The 15,671-nt window shown below is 37.1% G+C and overlaps 3 protein-coding genes across 5 annotated transcripts; 2 read left to right on the plus strand and 1 right to left on the minus strand.

The window, feature by feature from the left end:
* The first annotated feature begins 378 nt into the window (after positions 1 to 378).
* On the plus strand, positions 379 to 7,778 carry LOC140788868 (protein tesmin/TSO1-like CXC 5). 3 transcript variants are annotated; one of them, XM_073138343.1, is made up of 9 exons: positions 379 to 1,031; positions 1,711 to 1,818; positions 2,694 to 2,871; positions 3,553 to 3,909; positions 4,397 to 4,497; positions 4,608 to 4,702; positions 5,464 to 5,868; positions 6,840 to 7,150; positions 7,295 to 7,778. In XM_073138343.1, the coding sequence occupies exons 1-8, from the start codon at positions 769 to 771 to the stop codon at positions 7,037 to 7,039; spliced, it is 1,707 nt and encodes a 568-aa protein (XP_072994444.1). In that variant the 5' UTR covers positions 379 to 768; the 3' UTR covers positions 7,040 to 7,150; positions 7,295 to 7,778. The 3 variants fall into 3 exon arrangements, with proteins under 3 accessions (XP_072994444.1, XP_072994445.1, XP_072994447.1); XM_073138344.1 differs by having other exon boundaries at positions 7,266 to 7,397; XM_073138346.1 differs by lacking the exon at positions 379 to 1,031 and adding an exon at positions 1,288 to 1,403 and having other exon boundaries at positions 1,528 to 1,818.
* A 371-nt stretch (positions 7,779 to 8,149) lies between these two features.
* Positions 8,150 to 12,137, plus strand: LOC140788869 (uncharacterized). The gene is made up of 13 exons (XM_073138347.1): positions 8,150 to 8,459; positions 8,537 to 8,613; positions 8,689 to 8,769; positions 8,956 to 9,084; positions 9,183 to 9,269; positions 9,482 to 9,535; positions 9,642 to 9,732; positions 9,816 to 9,886; positions 9,985 to 10,054; positions 10,583 to 10,635; positions 10,791 to 10,884; positions 11,298 to 11,395; positions 11,832 to 12,137. The coding sequence occupies exons 1-13, from the start codon at positions 8,258 to 8,260 to the stop codon at positions 11,919 to 11,921; spliced, it is 1,197 nt and encodes a 398-aa protein (XP_072994448.1). The 5' UTR covers positions 8,150 to 8,257; the 3' UTR covers positions 11,922 to 12,137.
* Positions 12,138 to 12,319: 182 nt separating this feature from the next.
* LOC140788870 (protein CURVATURE THYLAKOID 1C, chloroplastic) lies at positions 12,320 to 15,252 on the minus strand. Its single transcript, XM_073138348.1, has 7 exons — positions 15,091 to 15,252; positions 14,900 to 15,008; positions 13,884 to 13,975; positions 13,392 to 13,478; positions 13,148 to 13,210; positions 12,988 to 13,025; positions 12,320 to 12,523 (listed from the first exon to the last, which is right to left on the minus strand). The coding sequence occupies exons 2-7, from the start codon at positions 14,997 to 14,999 to the stop codon at positions 12,469 to 12,471; spliced, it is 435 nt and encodes a 144-aa protein (XP_072994449.1). The 5' UTR covers positions 15,000 to 15,008; positions 15,091 to 15,252; the 3' UTR covers positions 12,320 to 12,468.
* Positions 15,253 to 15,671: the final 419 nt, after the last annotated feature.

Genomic DNA, 15,671 nt, shown 5'->3' on the forward strand with positions numbered 1-15,671 from the left:
ATTAGATTATCTTTATTTTACCGAACCTAGACAAATCTCAGCCGTCCGTCTCCCTCTCCTTCCGCATTTTCTCTCTCTCTACCAATTTAATATTAGTATATTACCTCCCTCTCTTTCCGCTTTTATTATCCGTCTGATCTCAAAAAATTTCTGGTAATCCGACGGCCCTAATTACGCTACGATTTTTTAATAGAAATCTCCGCTGAAAACAACACAATTCGAAAGAATAAACAAATAAAACGTCTCTTCGTTATCTTTTGATCCGACGGTAAAGAGCTCAACAACTCGGCGTCTATGAATTTTAACCAAACGATCTGCTCCCAAAATATCATCCGTCAGATCTGTCTATCACTCATCTCTACCCGTCCGAATCAATTCGAGTTCAAAAGTAGAGAGGGAGAGATAGAAAAAGAGAGAGAGAAAGAGAGATAGAGAGAGAGGCCCTTCTCTTCTTCCTTTCTCCCTCCTCCCCAGAGCTCTCGAAGCAATTCCCGCAACCGAAGTGGAAGAGAGATAAAGAGTGATATAGGATAAAAATCCCACCTTGCTCACCTCTCCGGCGCACCGCACCGGTGGATCCGATCCATTCGGATCGCATCTGACGGTCTAAATATCTCTTGCGACGCCACTACTCCCTGATCTCCGAGTCGGTGGCCGTGGGCTCTGAAATTTCCTGTGTAATCTTATGTGGGTATTAGGGTTTTAAGTCTTTTGACTGGAAATCACTGTCCTTTTCCCCCTTTGGTTGGTTAGAGAATCCCCAGATCGATGGCGGGAAAGGATAAAGGGGTTCAACCAGCTGCGTCAGCGTCGACACCGGCGGATTTCCAACCTAAGAAGCTTGTTAGACAACTAGATTTCACCTCGACTTCCTATTCCAACAATCCGGCGGTGGCGGCGGCTGCTGCAGCGGTGTCGATGGCGCTAGACCATCGGCCGCCGCAGCAAAAGCAGCAGTTTCTTCCACCGCCACCGCCGCCACCACAGTCACAGACTCAGCAAATCTCACGTCCTTCAATTCCGCTTGCTGTGTGAGTTCCTCGCTTCTCAGTTTTGTCTTTGTTATCGATCTGCTGGGGAGCAACTTTTCTCTTCTTTTTATGAATTTTCGGTTTATGTCTCTGATTTGGCTGCTCGTAGAATGATCCCGTCTTGTTATCAGTTATTTTTTTGCCCATGGAATTTCCTATCCAATTTGAATTTTTGATGGATTCAAAAGTGCATCGTTGCTCTTTTTTGGGCTTTCTTTTCTTCCAGTTGATAAATTTAACACATTTCTGTATTTAGAAAGTAAAGGAACGTTGGGAAAAGTTTGAAGCTCTATATCTGGATATCATGGAGCAAACTCAGTTGTTTTGATGCGAACTACATTGATATTGACCATACCTTTTCATTTATCGGTGGTACTAACAATTAAAAGATTTCCTTTTTAGTTTGCGCACTTGTTACCAGTAAGTAAATTGTTAAAAGTTACCTAGATGATGATTTTCTGTTTGATATCAATTTTTTTTTTGGGATCTATTACAGAGGTACTGTGATGGCATAGTTTGAGTGCGTGATCTGATGCTTGATTGATTGTGGCTACGCCATGGTCATACGTGGAAAGACTTTTGCCTTCATCTAATAAAATAGATTCTTTATGAACTGTTGGAAATTTTATCCTCGCCAAGTTGTGTGCCCAACTGTTAATAGCCCTTTGTCTTTCTTCAGGAAGCCGGAGTCCCCGAAGTCACGATCACGGCTCTTGTATGAAACAAAAGATGGAACACCAACAAGGAAAAAGAATTGCAACTGCCGACACTCTAAATGTTTGAAGCTGTAGGTTAAATACCATTTCATTTTAGAGTAATTTTATGGTCTATGATGCTGTCAGATAGCTTTTTGTGCTAAAAGATGTTACTAATTCTCTATTCTGATATATTGTTTTGACACTTGGACTGTATCGGCTGAGTCCATTACATTTACTGTACTTGGTCTTCCATTTGGTCCTGCATGGTATAAATAATTATGATTCTCACACATCATATTAAGGGAAGACTGCACCAGTCCGAATTGTACCTTTCTATGATGTGTATTGTAAACCAGAAAGGACTGTTGAACTGGATCTTGTCTTCCTTTTTGGTCTACAATAGACATCATAGAAAGATACGGTTCGGACTGAATCTTGTCTTTTCTAAACATGATTTATTGTTCACTGCTCGTAATAACAGCATAAACAAATGGCATATTATTGGTAAGATAGTTATTCTTACTAGATTAATGAACACAATCTAAACTATTCATCTCTTGCCCATTGGACTAGTCACATTGAAGTAATGCTGACTGTCTGATGTGGCTATTACAGCATGAAATGCTTGTGACTGACACTTTGTTGTGTTGTTTCCACTTTTAGCCATTGACTGAATAATGATTACTTAATATATGTGAAACACGAGGACACTAGTTTCTTTTTTTTTTGTATTTTATATTTTGATCTACTGATTATTTCTAACTTTTCGATCAAGGAATATGCATTTATCAATAAAAGTTGAGCATATCTTTAAACATTCTTTGTTCTTCTGATACTTTTTTGGCTTTCATTATGTATAGTAATGGTGCTCTGAATTCATATGATGGAATATCAGAATTGTTGCTCTTTTTTTGGTTGATAATCTTATCAAATGTCTAGATCTCATTGTCATTATGCACGTTAGGTACTGTGAATGTTTTGCATCTGGGGTTTACTGTGATGGATGCAATTGCACAAACTGTTTTAACAATGTCGAGAATGAGGCTGCTAGGCGGGAAGCTGTTGATGCTACATTGGAAAGGAATCCTGATGCATTTAGGCCTAAGATTGGCAGTAGTCCTCATGCAGTTCGGGACAGTAGGGTATGTGTTAAGTTTTTCTGTATATCAATGTCATTAGTTTGTTTGGTGAAAATTAATCTTTGTGGTCTGATGGTCATTTGTTGTGATGTTTGGTGGGAGCATGCTAGCATACATATGCATAGAAATGGTAACTTTGCTATTTGTTAGTTCAACTTACTGTCAAATATATGCCAACTTCTTGGCTTTCTGATTAATCAATGATCAAATCCTACAGTGGGAACTTGATGTATCACCTTCCGCTGTCTGGTTTGATTTTTCTTTCCTATCATTACTTTTGTTCTCTAAATATCGAAATCATAAGTGAACGTGACTCAATTATATTTCTATATAATTGTGGACCTAAGCATTCTACATTGCATGGGATTCTAACCAGCAATATTGATAGCTCCTTGATCATTCTTTGTCTTTGTTACTATTTTTCATTTTTTTATTAATTATTTTTCATAAACAATGGGTGTGCTGTTTTAGTTCTTGTTTTGTTACTTTGTACAAGGAAATATCATATAAATTTGCAATATATGTAGGTGCACATATAATTTTCCAGAAGAAGATAACAGGCAAAAGAAATCAAAGTAAATAAGTAACAAGATCTATTTTCAAGGTGATGCTTGGTCTAAGAACATAATTTCATCTAGTCATTCTCATGCTGACTCCTGTAATGAATTCATTTTCATGTGCCAGGAGGAGGCAGGAGAACTCACCTTGGTAGGAAAGCACAATAAAGGATGCCATTGCAAGAAATCAGGGTGCCTCAAGAAGTACTGTGAATGCTTTCAAGCCAATATACTCTGCTCTGAGAATTGCAAATGTATGGATTGCAAGAACTTTGAAGGGAGTGAAGAGAGGAGAGCTCTTTTTCATGGTGACCATGGAAGCACCCTCTACATGCAGCAGGCAGCAAATGCAGCCTTAAATGGTGCAATTGGACCTTCTGGATTTCTTTCTCCTTCAGCATCTAGAAAAAGAAAGAACCAGGAGCTCTTATTTAGCACATCAGTCAGCAATCAGCCCATGCACAGGATTGTGCAACTTCCCCAGGTAATTTAAAATATCAGAGGTAACGTGAACTTTAATCTATGACTTTGCAATGAAGATATCTACTGCAGAATAGAATCCAAGAATTTGTCATTTCTTCACTTCTTTGTGCTTCATGATTATGAAGCTCATGGTGCCAACGCCCTTAGAGAGAGAGGCTAAAACTGATGTGTGAGGTAGTGAGAAAAGATATGATAAGCTTAACTTAGCAAAGAAACTTGCCCTAAATAGAGATGAATGGAGGAAATATATCGATATAGATATAGTTGATCAAAATAGCTGGAGTTGTGGTTTTCTGCTGTTGTTTGTGCTTGAATATTAGAAGATACTTGTTGATTTGAAAAGTAAAATACTTAGTTTTATTGATTTACTCTGGGCTTCTTTCAAGTGGTCCTCATCATGATCATGTCTAATGATGAGACAGAACCAGTCAGTATAAGAATTAGTAGTTCGGATTATTACTGTTGTTAACATTGCTACCTACTATCAGGCTAGTCAATTGAATACTACTGTGCCTACTTCTTTTGCTTCCGTTCCTGCGAGTCGTAGTACCAATCTTGCCACTCTGGGATCTTCCAGAGTTACTTACAGGTAGGGTCCCATCTTCAAATAACCTTTGTGTGATCTCCTTAAAAGATCTTGAATTTTCCTTCAAGTTACAAACATTCTTTTGCCTTGTATCATTTTATGTTGTCTTGCAGGCCTTTGCTAGCAGATGTCATCCAAACAGAGGATGTAAAGGAGCTCTGCAAGATCTTGGTGACAATATCAGGAGAGGTTGCTAAAGCATTTTCTGGTATGCTATTATCACAAGGGAGACTTACCATCATGCATGTCTAATACAGTAATTTTTGTGATGAATATATATGAATCTTATTCTTGAGCCTTGTTAATCAGTTCTCGTAACTTGCACCTGCATCACTGGTGCACCTGACAATCATTTGCCTCATGATTTAGATCCAAAGATATCTGCATCAGTATGGGCTGCGAATACTGAAATATTTGGCAAAATATTCCTGCATGTCGAGTTGGATGCTTTAATGTAGCTTCTATTTGTTTCTGTTGTTGTCAATTGTGGGACCAAAAACAAGGCTTTGAGCAAGACAAATGAGTCCAACCAGAATGGCGCATTGCTCCTAATCGTTATATCAGAATGGCGCATTGCTCCTAATCATGATGATATAACGTTACTTGCTTTCTGTTATCTAAAACAAACACATACTAATGGCATAGAGACCTACGTGAAAGACATGGCCTTTCATCTCAATGCACTTTTTGTCAGTTGACATGAAGTACAGAAAATGTTAGTTTCTGAATTAAAAATGCTGTTTTGGTCCCTCTTTTGGAGCAATTCTGGCATTTTTCCTTGACAATTTTGATTATAATATTTTGGTAATTAACTTGACATTTTCTTAGCAAAAGTTGTTTTTTTGCTAGGATGTCCAAGTTCATAAAGGACGGTATCTTTTGAGTTGCCTTCAGGTGTCTGAGTCTTTAGTTTGTGGTTATTGTCATATTATTGCTCTAATTTGCAAAATAAAAAATAAAATAATGTAGGTAGGAAGGCTCAGGAGGAGAAGCTAGCAGAGAAGGAAGACCAAACAGAAAGTTCTCTTGCCTCAACAAACCATGATAGAGAAGGCAGACATAATGAAGCAGATGTTCAAAAAGCATCAGCTGATGACTGTTCAAGTGGAACTCATGCCGATAAAACAAACATGGAAGAATCTGGATTTGACATTGCTGATGGACAGAAAGCCAACAGGCCTATGTCTCCTGGAACATTAGCGTTAATGTGCGATGAGCAAGATACAATGTTTATGACATCTCAAAATGCTGTTGCAGCTCTGAGGTCTCCCTACAACCAGAGCATATCAGATGTTTATGCAGAGCAGGAGAGGTGCATATTAACAGAATTCCGGGATAGCCTTCGCAAGCTTGTGACCTATGGAAGAATGAAAGGTACAACAAACTACCTGTAGCTCTTTGTGCCGGTCTTTAAGTATTCCTTATTGTCAGTTTTTGTCATGCCATGAGTGATTCATAGCCTGAATGTGATTCTTCCCACTTTCTTAACTTTTTTATGTATCTTTTATGTTTAATTTTTTTTTTCAGTTCTGCCTTCTGCTGTTGACTCAATTACTTTGACATACTGGCTAAGCTTATCTCACCTATGCTAGCCTTGGTTCAGATGCTAGTGAATATATTAAGTCAACTTACAGAACTCTTTGCTGATTGAAAATAATCAATTGTTGATGGATTATGAGTCAAAGTAGCCTATTTGGATGCCTAATAAGTAATAAGTTGTCCACAAATAGGTAGTAGTTTCATCTTTACCTTTGAGGTGGTCAAGTGAACTAGTGAAGTAATTTCTATAAATTGATGCAGTTCATCAAATCATTCTAAGGTAAAATGTTGGAATGCTGATGCCTAATTATTCCCTCTCTAAACCCCTCCATTAGCAACAGTCTCGTGCAAGAGGATGCCATTTTGTGGATTGTTTGTAAGGTGATATTTGATGGCCTCAAAAACCAGGATTTAGGATTTCAGAAATTAGGAAAGAACCTCCTATATCTTATTGTTCTTTTCTTTTCATGTCCTCCATTAAGTAGCTGTATGTTTGAACCCAATTTAATGTCCTCTATCAGTGTGCCTTTTTGTATACAGCTTATACTAATCTTAGCTCCTTTAGACCAGAACAATTTCACTCAAAGAAGCCCTACCACATCATGACATTAATGATGACTTCATTGTATAAAGCTTATGAGATTATTATAGGTGCAACTAAAAATATTATGTGATTGAACTGCCACATGAAAAGAAGGATTTACTCTCTAACCAGAAAAAGGTATCTTGACACTTGGTGGCTCCTACTTTCTTTTTCTTCTCCACAAGTATTGCGCAAATAATGCTTGCTTCTCTGATTATTGCAGAAGAAAGGCACTCCTTGATGGCCATAAAATCTGAACAGTCTGCTCATCAGGAATCGATCACCAATGGTGTCGCTGGAACCTCTGTACCTAGAACTGCAGATGGATCTCAGGTTGTAAAAGCAATTCCCACAAGCTCCAGTAAATATCCGGCTGTTGGACCCGCTGACAAAAAACCTAAGATTGAGAATACTGAGATGTAGAAAAATAAAGAAGAAGAAAGAACGCAGCAATACTCGATAGCGCATTGCTGCCTCTTTCATAGATATTCCAACAGATTGAGTATGCTGTTGGAAACTTGTATTGGAACTCAGGTAAATAAATTTGAATTCATTCAAGTCTCTCATTTTTCTGGCGTCCTGTATTAGTTTAATTTATGGAAAATGTATTCAGCTCTCTAGGCTGTCTATTACTTTTCTCTATTTCCAGGTCGACCTGATGTTGTGATTATTACGCAGAACTTGATGGTAGAAACATTCTGGCTGCTGACACTGAATTGACAACTTTCTCATCAGCAGTTGATGCTGAACTGGAGAACATATAAACTTAAAAGAATCCCCAATAAAAAGAAAATTGCGAAAAAAGGACACTATGGGTGGGTCTACTTGAAAGAGAAGCCTTTCAGCACCTTCCTCAGTTAGAGAAAAATATAAAGTACTTCAAAACAGAACTGGTGGTTTCTGGATGCCGAACGTTATTCTATTGGCCAAAGGACTGAAACATGAAAAGCAGCTTAAATATTTTTTTCCACTGGAAGTCGATTTTCTGTAACACGGACGCGAACTGGACGATTGCAAACTGATCGTGGCACGATGTTTGGTAGTCCATGAGAAACATAAGAAAAGACATCCTTTTCTCTGTTTGTCTGAATGACATAAAAAAAGACCATTCAATAAATGCAAGGTTTAGAAAATAAAAATCTTTCTTACTTGTTGGGTATTATATGCAAATTTCGTGATTTGGTACACCAACCACTCGGTAGTCAAATTATCCTATTTTCTTTCTCTTTTGTTATATAAATTTTTCCTATTTTTAAAAGACCATTGCAATAAAAACACTATAATACACACAAAAAAGCTAATATTGATAAGGGTTTATTTAAGAATGATTCTTTTGTCATATGATGTAATGTTAAATTCTTGGACATAGTTTATGTGGCAAATGAAGATCATAATTCACAGAAAGCACATTCCATGAAATATTGTTATTTTCTTTCTCTATATTTATTGAATGGTCTTTTCTTTTCTTTCAATCATATATCTCCATCTTTGGAGCAATGCGTTGGATATATATTATATATATATATATATAATATAATATTTCAGGAATCGGAGAGAAAATTAAGCCATGTAGTAGCACGGCATAGCGATTGGGAGCCAATAGATATCTGACACGTTAGCTGCCGGACCATTGGCGCCACCATGCACGCCGTCCCAGCCGGGATGCCACGTGCGACGTCTCTCGCTCATCCCCCTCATCTCGGCAGTTATAAATACCTGCAACCGATCCGTCTCCGATACCGACAAGCAGCTTCCTACACCGTCGCCGAAATGTCTGCCGCCGCCGAGAAGCTTCGCTGCGGTCTTCTCGAAACCTTACGCAGCCGGAGGCTAAAACTCGAAGGTCTCCAATCGAAACCTTCCCCTCCTTTTCCGATCCAATCTTAAATATGTCTTCTAATGGATTCAATCTGTGGCCAGTTCCTCTCTCCGTGGAGAAAGGGAATCCCGTGACGGATCCGTTGTATCAGGGAATAATTCATCCTGGTTCGAGGGAGGTTGGTAGTGTTACCAAAGTTGTGTTCTTTGTACTTACTTGTGTGGGCTTGAGATCGCTTGAGCTCATCTTGCAGGTGATGGAGTCGTGTCCAAAGGAAAATATTGACGACTTCAAGGATAGATTGGTTGAGGAAAACCTTTACTTGGTCACTGAGGTAATTAGATGACTCTCTTTTGTTGTTGGACTCCATCCTTGAATCTATGGTGTTCGAAGAAATGCTAGATCTACGGGTGCTGTAATCATATAATTGGGGTCCTAATTTTTCATAAATTATGACCTAATTGGATTGGATAATTGGAAGAGTATATGAGAAATAATACGATTTAATGGCCTCTCCCAGAATGGAGAGCAGGGTCGTTTGCCGGTGCTAATTTTGAGCTTGAAGGAGTGTCTTCCCCAAAGAAGGCCAGCTATCGTGATCCTACATAGCTCTTACAAATGTAAGGAATGGTTGAGACCACTATTGGAGGTAAGATAAGATCACTCTTTATGAGTTGTCAGATTTCTTGGTAGCTTAGTAAATTCATATCGTAGTGTGGCCCTTAAAGTTTGAATTTGGTTCTCTAGGCATATGCTTCAAGGGGATATGTAGCCGTTGCTATTGATTCTCGTTATCACGGAGAGAGGGCCACTAGCCAGACAACATACCTTGATGTAAGTATTAGCTCGCTCAAATATAAATTTTTTGTGCCTTCTGCAAGAAACCACATAATTTTCTTCTCTTGATATTCCAATCATGCATTTACTAACTTCTCTTGGTATTTTCATCATTTTCTCTACTAGCCTGTTTGATATATTGAACCTTCCTCACAAAGCTTTGTCCCTAATTTTATACTGCTACTTTTAACCTTTTCCTTTCTCAATAGGCTCTGGTTTCAGCGTGGAAAAATGGCGATACTATGCCTTTCATCTTTGACACGGTAATTTGTTTTTCAGTCATAGGATGTCTGATTACAACATTATGTTCTCTTGGCAGCATTTTCTTGCCAACATATAGAGGAATAAACTGAAGTTTAATATTCACAGGCATGGGACCTTATAAAGTTGGCAGATTATCTTGTACAGAGGGAGGATATTGATCCTGCTAGAATTGGGATAACGGGTGAATCGCTTGGAGGTTGGATAGGACATATTTATAACATAGTAATATGATAAGGAATAAAACTTTTTCATCAATCATGAGGAATCTTTTTAATGCAGGAATGCATGCATGGCTTGCTGCAGCAGCAGACACCCGCTATTCTGTGGTTGTTCCTATAATTGGCGTTCAGGTGTGTTAGTCCTTGGGAAAATTATAATCTTCTATTGATTAAAATGTTTATACAAATGTTATTTGCAGTTAAACTGAGTTTAGCTATTTACATCATAGGGTTTTCGGTGGGCCATAGATAATGACAAATGGCAGGCTCGAGTTGACAGTATAAAGCCTGCATTTGAAGGTCGGTGTACAAGTGCTATTAAATTGTTTTTCCCCCTTTTTTCCTCTGTATGCTATCCTAATGATGGTAAATATGCAATATAGCTCATTTACAATTTGAGATATCTCAAGGCTAGGCATGACATATTTGGTGTGTTCTTTGCTTAGCTTATATTATATTATTATATCTCTTACAAGTTGCTTGATGGACTGAAAGAGTCTTTTGCAATAACAACTAGAATAAGCACCTTTCTTTTGGCACACAACTAGAATAGGCACCTTTCTTACGGCATGCTTTGGCATTTATTTAAATAGATTCCAATTCTCCTTTCTTAGCGTCAATATATGGTAGTTGTCTCTGAGAAATAGATAAGTTTGTATTCAGATGGCAGTTTCATTTTTTTCTCACGTATCTTTTAGTAGTAAACATATTAGCTCTAACAGTAACCTGATTCAGTTTCTTCCTATATACATTATATTGCTGGTAATACTTTATGCCTGCCTTCCATCATTTGTATACAACTAATACAACTTCTTTTGTTTCCTCCAGAAGCGCGGATTGATTTACAAAAGGATGTCATTGACAAAGAAGTTGTGGAAAAGGTTGGTGCTGTATTGGATGATGCACATGCTGCTATGTAACTTTTGTTGCTGCACAATTTTTTTGTAAATCTCCTATATTTCTTGGATTTTACACAATAAAAATTCATTATGATTTTGATTTCTATTAAGATCACGGTATTTTCTGTTTCCATCAGGTTTGGGATAGAATTGCTCCAGGCCTAGCAGCGCAGTTTGATGCACCTTATACAGTTCCTGCCATTACCCCACGCCCTCTGCTCATTTTGAATGGTATAACTAGTGCATTTTTTTTTCTGTAATTCTAGTAGGTTGACAAACTTGTAAACTTTAATGTTTACTGCATCGTTTCCCTGCTCATCGCCAAAGAGATATCCTTGTTTGTTTTCATCAATTAAAGCTGCAGTCTAGCTTAAGTGTTTCTATCATCCTATGGGATTAGTGAACATATCGAGGTGTCATAATACAAGTAGATTAGAATTAGGAGGGAAATCAAAAGTAAGTACACACAGGAAGGAAATCATTTTCCTGAAGGATCTGAAGGAACTTTAGTATTATATCCTATGGTGGAGCTTATAGTTTTTTTTTTTTTTTTGATTAATTAGTTCATGCTTATCTAATTGAGTATTCCGGACTAATTATTGCCTTTTGCTGATAACTAAACTGTCAATACTGTGCCATAACAGGTGCGGAGGATCCTCGCTGTCCACTTGCAGGTCTAGAAGCTCCTACTTTGCAAGCAGTGGAGGCCTATAAAGAGGTGAATTGCCCAGAAAATTTTAAGGTATGGGCCATCAGACATGTAATCCCAATGCTTCTTTCATTTTGCTATTTACTGCTTCATCTATTATAATCTTATCGACCCAGCTCTCCAATGTAGTCATTTTCACATAGTTGAGCAATTCCCTCTAGATATCTGCCTGGCTTGGTAGATATAGAGTAAGAATTTTGGATGTGGATTTTCAGAAAATACCTTCTTTCTTTAGCGGTAACTAGTGAACCAAAATCAATTAAATCTGATTTCACTATGATCAATGTTCCAAAAAGCATTATCTTTCCTCAAAGAAGCACCCTTATCTTCATCTTCTCATTAACCCTATTCGTTGTTGAGGAAATAAGTACGCAAATCAGCATTTCTTCCAGTCTGAAGCAGCCAATTCCTTTGTAATGTCCATGAAAATGTTGGAAGATGATGCTCATAGTTATTATCTCTTGTACAGCTGGAAGCAGAGCCAGGAATTGGGCATAAAATGACTGTCTGGATGGTGAAGGAAGCAAGTGAGTGGTTTGACAAGTTCCTCAAGCAATAAGGAAATTCCATGAGGTTGCTGCTTCCAAGTTCCCTTTTTGTCTTTGTTTTTTTTTTCAGATCTTGTACTATTATGCAAGGAGAAGTTTGGAAAGCTATGTTATTTTTTTTTTCTGAACTTGAACTAGCTAGTTGCCTTGTTTTGTAAGGCTGTTCAGGTGTATCAGATTATCCTAGATGATAGACAAATAATGCAATCGCTGTTCCATTCACATGAGTTGCGTTTGTGTAGCTTGTGTTTGAACCAACAGATGTTCATTGTATCCTGGAAGAATAAAGGGAATTATTGATGTCTTAATCTTCCAATTATAAGGAGATGAAAACAGGGGGGAAAAGAGGAAATATCATTAAAGAATAATAATAAGCCTATATATTAATATGAAAGAGATTACCGCAAAATTTTAGTGTGCAAAATGCCAAGGATTGCAACAAGCCAATGAATGATTGTTCCAACTAAACAATGCATAGTTGCAGTCTATGATACTGTACAGGCATACAACGGCTTCTTTTAAATTAATTTACCCATAAAAGCACTGATATACAGTTTTTCACTGACTAAAGATATCTGATAGTGAGTTCTTCATATTTCTCAGCAACTCTTCCCTGTAAACAATTGAAATGAATTAGTAAAGAATCATAACCTGCAAGTGGTCATAATTTGTTAAATGAGAAGAAACTCCATCTAGAAACTGAAATACATTGACCCAAAAATTATTTCATCTAACACTATCATTAAATGGCAACCGTAAATCATGTCGGACCAAACTTTATCCAAACATTTTTCCATTTTATAACAAGATAAGAAAATACATAGAGAACATGATTGGAGATCAACTATTTATACATAGATATACACCCATAAATCAAATTTTCCATATGAACATCCGAGAAGATGAGAGTTCTGTGAATTAAGAACAAAGCAATTCTCATTAAAGGTTTCCTATCAAATCACTTTACTATAGCAATGCCATTATATTTGTTCTCCTCAGAATCAACTTATACTAGAGGAAGTAACCATTCATATGGAAAGCAAATATTGAGAATTTAACTTTGGATCAACTTCTTACCTATCCGGTTTGAATAGGAGATACCGATATATAAACCACTGTATAATGAAAAAAAAAAAAAAACTAACTGGTTAGCAAATTAAGAGAATTCAGAGCATTTTCTACCTTCACTCACACTTCAATATATCAAAATAGTGCGGAAGAATGCTTTAATACTAACCCAAGAAAACAATATCCCGATGAATTCAAGGGCACTTGGAACAAGAGGAAGCTTGTCAATGGCCTGCAAATTTTTTTTCCACAAATCAGAAGGCAAAAGATATGAAGAATCAGATGGCCAAACTTTATTTAAAATTGCATTATGGACAAAATGTAGATCTTCTATTCTTTTCTGCATGGTTGAGTAATCAATCACTTCAGAAATTTGAAAATTAGAAAGGGCCGGCAAACACGTCAGCAGTTACCGCAACAAGATTTGTGGAAGCCCAAGCTGCAACAATGGCCGCAAAACCCAACCCAGCTAGAGCAATGCGATCTTCAGAGCTGTTCCACTGTTATAAAGATACAGAAGAGAGAGATATAATTTATTTATGTGCTTCATTCTATAACCCTTAGTAAGAAATCAGCAACTTGCTAGTAATGACACAACTGGAAGTGAAATGCCATCAGGCCATGGTTGTACACGTTATCTATAAAACGTGATGATGAATCAGAAACAAGTAGAACAAAAATGACTCGCTTTTTTCTTCAGTACGGCTCATCCATAGAATCATCATATATAAATGTCATAATGTGATGATGTCTCACTTCTAAGTTCTAACATAAAATGTGGCGAGACATCTACGCAATGTTGGATGTTTTACTAGTTCAAGTTTGTTTTTGTTATTTCCTTCTGCTCATCTCACCCGTCAAAGCAATTATTGCTTGACATATTAAACCAATGATGAATAACTCACAGCTTTCTCGACGTATTTGACGATACTGTTTGATGAAGATTCAGAACTATCTCCACTGGCTTTTGCAATAAATATTGCAAGTCTCTTTCTACCTGCATCAAAATGTAAATATAAAATTGAAAGCTGGAAATTGTTGACCAGATAGATGAAAGACCTAAGGCCCTACAGGGATACAGATTCACTATCTAATACATGATACCAATTCAAGCCCACCATACCAAGAAAAACTCGATATAAATCACTATGAACACTACATATCCTAATATTAAACATGACATCTTAAAATTGTTGATTGCATCTTTAATAAGAGGAAAGGATATCTTAATGTTCACAGAAGAACATAGCAATCAACTAGTGATATACATGCTAATTTATCATAGAGAATATTGTTGCATAAGCAACATGTCCTAGCTCTCATTGTAGAGAAAGAGTTCCAGCTGGAAGCTATGTAAGAAATTTACCAATCAGCAGTTGCCAAGGATTCCAAGAAGATCACAACAACATCATTATTCCTGAAAACTTTGATTGTCACTAAAGTGAAACTACTTTTGGAAGTTATTTACACAGAATTTCTAGCTCCTCCCCTTCATGATATGTTAAGGAAGATGTAATGAAGGATATCTTCCTAGATGACCACTTTTCAGTGTCACTAACTATAAATTTGAGAAGAGGTCTAGAAACATATATCTTTTGTCTTTCTTTCCATATCTTCACTCAGAAGTTTGACCAATTCGTTAAGAACTGATTCAATAATACTTGGAAAGATCTATCACAACAATTCAAGAGGAACATTAAACTACACCTTCAAGCAACTGGCACAATAATGACAAGTAAAACTGTGGTTCTTTACTATCTAATTGGTAAAATGAACTCAACTTATCAACAAAAAGCGAAACTTGAGAGCAGCTAAGACAACCCAGTAGAATATACAAACATCGCTAATCTGAGACACACCAAGAAAATAAAAGAAGCTAACTACAATTCAACGAGACTTCGCTGAGGGCAGTAAAAGTCACCTGCAACTTTGGGAGATGGAATCTGTCGAGGATTCCTCAAAAGGGTTTTATTTCCACAGAGAATAAATGATGGTGGAGCAACGGCGAAGACAGAAGCCATGCCTATTATCTGCGAATGCGTGGAAAAAATAAGAAAAAAAAAATTCATAAGAAAATGATGAAAAAATGTGAAAAAAATCGACATTTCTTACAAGGTTTTTCTCTATTCCAGGCCAAGAATCCAAATCTCCGAAATGAATTGGACCTGATGAACGTAAAATCTGATGAAGAAATGAGATTATTGAGGAGACAACTAGTGACCACTCCAAACGGATGAGACAAGCGGACCTCTCGATCCGATCGTTTTGGTGCTTTTTTTCAGATTTCCCCTTGTCTTTTAGGATATTTGCAGATGCCTTCCCTCATTTGGTTTACCCTACAGCTACTGCTACTGCTACAGTGCTACTACTAATTAGAGAGGAATGATCCACCCATTTACTGTATTATTTAAACGGACAAATTTGCTACTTATTATAGATAACGAACTTTGGCGCAAAATAAGTTTCTCAAACGCCACGACGAAGTTAAAGGTAGAAGATTTTTTTTGTTTTTTTTCTATAGAACGAAGATAAATTGTTAAGTTATGTTATGATATACAAATATTCTTCGGACACTTATATAATTTTTCTTTTCATTTTATAACTATCACTATCCAGACTCTAGAGACGTCATTTGTAATCACGGTAGACAAAAAATCTAACTCTCCTTTATTAATATAAAGACACTGCTCCTG

The sequence above is a fragment of the Typha latifolia genome, chromosome 5 (assembly GCF_019914945.1).
Source record: "Typha latifolia isolate L0001 chromosome 5, TyphaL0001v2, whole genome shotgun sequence".
Taxonomy (NCBI): domain Eukaryota; kingdom Viridiplantae; phylum Streptophyta; class Magnoliopsida; order Poales; family Typhaceae; genus Typha; species Typha latifolia.